Raw genomic sequence first — 3,955 nt, forward strand, 5'->3', positions numbered from 1 at the left:
AACGCACTGGATAGCTGGCCAATCACAGCACACCTCGCTTTTTCAGACCGATGAGCTTTGTAAAAATCGACGCGTTTCAGAAAGGCGGGGCATAGAGGAGAAACAATAATGTACAGTATGTGGAAAATAATGTGTTTTTTGAACCTTAAACCGCATAAACACATTTAATTACACCAAATACACAAAATAATGTTCTTTTTAGCAGCATCATATGACCCCTTTAACACTCTCACTATTTCAAAACGGACAGTTCATGGATTCTGATTGGTCAAGAAAGCTAAAAAAAAATGTTTTAATACTGTTTAATATAAAAATTAAATCCATTATTGTTGGGGTCAGTAAGATGTTTTTTTTTTTAAGTCTCTTATGCTCACCAAGGCTGCATTTATTTGATCCAAAATATAGTAAAAACTGTAATATTGTGGAACATTATTACAATTTAAAACAATAGTTTTTATTTGAATATAGTTTCAAATGTAATTAATTTCTGTGATGAAAAGCTGAATTTTCAGAATCATTACGCCACTCTTGCAAACATGCTGATTTGCTGCTCAAGAAACATTTCTTGTTATTGTCAATGTTGAAAACAGCTGTGCTGCTGAATATTTTGGAAACTGTAATAAAACCAAGATTTTCAGGATTTTTTAATGAATAGAAAGTTTAAAAAACAGCATTTATTTAAAAGAGAAATAGTTTGTAACATTAGAAATCTCTTTACTGCCACTTTTGATCAATTTAATGCATCCTTGCTGAATAAAAGTATTAATTCCTTTTAAAAAATCTTACTGACCCCAAACTTTTGAACAGCGGTATATAAAAATGTATAAAAATGAACCTGCCAAGGAAAATGAAATTAAAATCAATTGAATATTTCATTATCAGAATTTGCTGAACTTGACAATCAAGGTTATATCATATGAAATATTAGGTTACTCATAGCACACAATACAATAAAATAAAATAAAATGTAGACCTGTTGTCATTATGCTGTTTTCCTCTCAGTGGAGCTCAGAAATGCACAGACAGACATTATTCATGTTTGACTTGTGCCATCCTGTCAAATTAATCACTGACTCATTCAATCATACGCTCACTTCACTTTTCTACAGAGAACTCATGCAACACGAAAGACAAATCTATAGATCTGATCCAATAATCTATAGATCTGAGCTGCCTACCTAGACAGCATTTTAAGGCATCATATGTGCGCTTTCGACATAACGACTGTTCCAAAATGGTAAGAAGCATATACATCATTAAAAATATATGTACCCAATATATGCTGTTTATATATACCAAATGATAGTAGTCAACAAGGCAGTTCACTAGGTTTTAGCACAAATACTATTTGTATTAAAGCTAATGAACCATGATAATTTCTCAGAGCAGCAGTTTTACAATGCGCAATTAAACCACCACTAAAGGAAGTGGCAAGTATGACTCGGGTTTAATTAATAAAAACTCATCTGAGCAGACAGAATTCAGTTGAATATTCAGAGGTAACGGTGCATAAGATGCTGTGTCTCTGACCTGGTCATCATAGCGGTAAGTGAGATACTGCTCTCCTGTTGTGTCTTCCAGAAAGCTTCCTTGTGGAGAAAGTGCAAATTCAGGGAGGAAGTAAGCACTCTGCGTCTGGCTCGCTACTCCCTGTAAAACAAGACCACAACAACCACATTAAACTTATAAAAGCACTGTGGACATCATTTGAGGGCCTGCATGTAACATTTTTACGACAGCATTATGTAAGTATAAAAAGATGCTATCAAATAATATCAGTGTTCAACTATTGCACATACAATTCAAGCTGAAATGCTGTACACATGTTAACTGACGTAGAAAGGTTCACTAGAAATATACAATTTAACAATTCTGCTTCTAGTTGAAAATAGACAGATGAAGTCTGTCAATGACTTTTTGAATGTTAACTAGGTTACTTCACTGGACACGTATGACTTTTTTCTTCTTCTGTGGAACATAAAAGAAGACATTTTGAAGAATATTGGTAACCAAACTTTTTCCATTCCCATTGATTTCCATTATATGGTCAAAAACACAATGGAAGTCAATGGGAACCAAAATTGTTTGGTTACCAACACTCTTCAAAACAACTTCATGTTATACAGAAAAGAAAAAAAAATCATACAGGTTTGGAATGACACGAGGGTGAGTAAATTATGACAATTTTAATTTTTGGGTGAACTATCTCTTTAAGGTAGGTTACCAAGCAACATCACATCAATGTGACCTAATTAATATTCATGAGCTAAGCCTATTTGTAAATTTGTGTTCCAAATGTCCATACTTTATTTTCATCTTTTCAAATTACGTGTGTTTGTGTGTGTGTGTTATATATATACGAACTTCAAACTCATCCATGTCAAATTGTTCATTCTGTTTGGTGATTAAATAAACTGTTTTAGACTGCTGCTCGACTTGAACGCGACGCGTCCGGAGAGTGTGTGATACCGGTGAGTTCTCCTAGACTCAGCGCTGCACTTTTATTTTGATTAGATAATAATCAAGTGTTCAAGAATAGAAGAAGTTAAAGTGTGAGAGTATACATACAATATCCATATGTATATAATTTTAATGCTATAGCCTTTGTGTATATATTTAAAGATGTGCATCTTTAAGCATGACAGTAGAAATTAAATGGTAACACTTTAAAATAAGAGTCCATTTGTAGCATTAAGATTAATGAAAGCTGTGTAATGAAAGTATTGTTCCTTATTAGAGTGTGTTAATTTCAACATTTACTATTACTATTATTATTTTTTTTTTACTACTACTACTAGTACGGTTCAGTACTGTTTTTGTTAATAAAGCATTATTTTAGTTTTGTTCAGTATCAATTTTAAAACTATCGGTTAATTAATCGGTATCGGCCAGTGTGGTCCAACCTCGCTATCGGTATCGGCAAAATCCACTATCGGTCGACCTCTAATATATATATATTAGAAATTGAAATTGCTAGCAAATTTCACAAACAACTGCAAAGAAACAGAAAGTAACACATGAAATTAAATATTATTTTGAAGTAGACAAATTTTGAAGTAGAAAGGCAAATATGTTCTCTTTAACATACTCCAATAAACTTTGTTTTATTTACAACTTCAAAAACATTATTTATATATATATCAGCCACTCACTAAAAAAAAATATAGACTGACATCAAATAATCATCCTGATAAAATGAAGCTCGAAACCTGCCAGCTGCTATCCATCTCTGACATCCCCCAAACTAATGGAAGATAAAAGACTACAGCATGGACAAATTAAGAGGAAATGTAACTGTTAGTGTGTCAGAAGTTCATTGTGAGACCGTAAGAAGCCAACAGAGGAGAAAGCAGCTCCGGTCTGTTAGAGCTGAAATTCTTTGCCTTGATGGTTTATTGAGGAAGATTAGCTGCAGCACATGAACCAAATCCTGAATCATTCAGACCAATTTGAAGTAGGCTACCATGTGTTTACCGTGCTAATGCTAGGCCGACGGCTTTCTCAGAACAGCCTGGCGACACACTTATAAACAATTTATGGAAGTTAAGGAGGTTATAAAATCACAGCGAGCTCCTGAAAAGCTTTTTTCCCTCCCTGATCATTAAATGGGGAACTATTTACAAGTGTTTGAAGCTTCAAAACAAAATGTACCAGGTATCAAAAGTTAAACTAATTTTGTACCTGAGCACTGAGAGTGTCTGCTAGGGTGAGTGTGTGAGGCTGAATACTACTCCAAGCACTTACGCCCTAAAGAGCAGCAGAGTTTGGCATGCGGTCAGAGGAGCCGCCCGGCATGCTTTCATCAGTGACACAGACTTTCACTGACAAGCCTGAATTAACAGCCCTGCTATCCATGTGTGTGTGTGTGTGTGTGTGTGTATATGTGTGTGTATGTGTGTATGTGTGTGTGTATGTGTGTGTATGTGTGTGTATGTGTGTGTATGTGTGTATATAT

At 34.4% G+C, this 3,955-nt stretch overlaps 1 protein-coding gene across 1 annotated transcript in view; it reads right to left on the minus strand.

Moving 5' to 3' along the window:
• The window catches only part of adamtsl3 (ADAMTS-like 3), a 203,776-nt gene that overhangs the window by 171,941 nt on the left and 27,880 nt on the right, over positions 1-3,955 (minus strand). Inside the window, exon 3 of the mRNA XM_016280432.1 lies at positions 1,531-1,650. Coding sequence (XP_016135918.1) covers positions 1,531-1,650 — 120 coding nt within the window. The remainder of the gene's footprint in view (positions 1-1,530; positions 1,651-3,955) is intronic.

This window comes from Sinocyclocheilus grahami, unplaced genomic scaffold, assembly GCF_001515645.1.
Source record: "Sinocyclocheilus grahami isolate Dianchi unplaced genomic scaffold, SAMN03320097.WGS_v1.1 scaffold140.1, whole genome shotgun sequence".
NCBI lineage: Eukaryota > Metazoa > Chordata > Actinopteri > Cypriniformes > Cyprinidae > Sinocyclocheilus > Sinocyclocheilus grahami.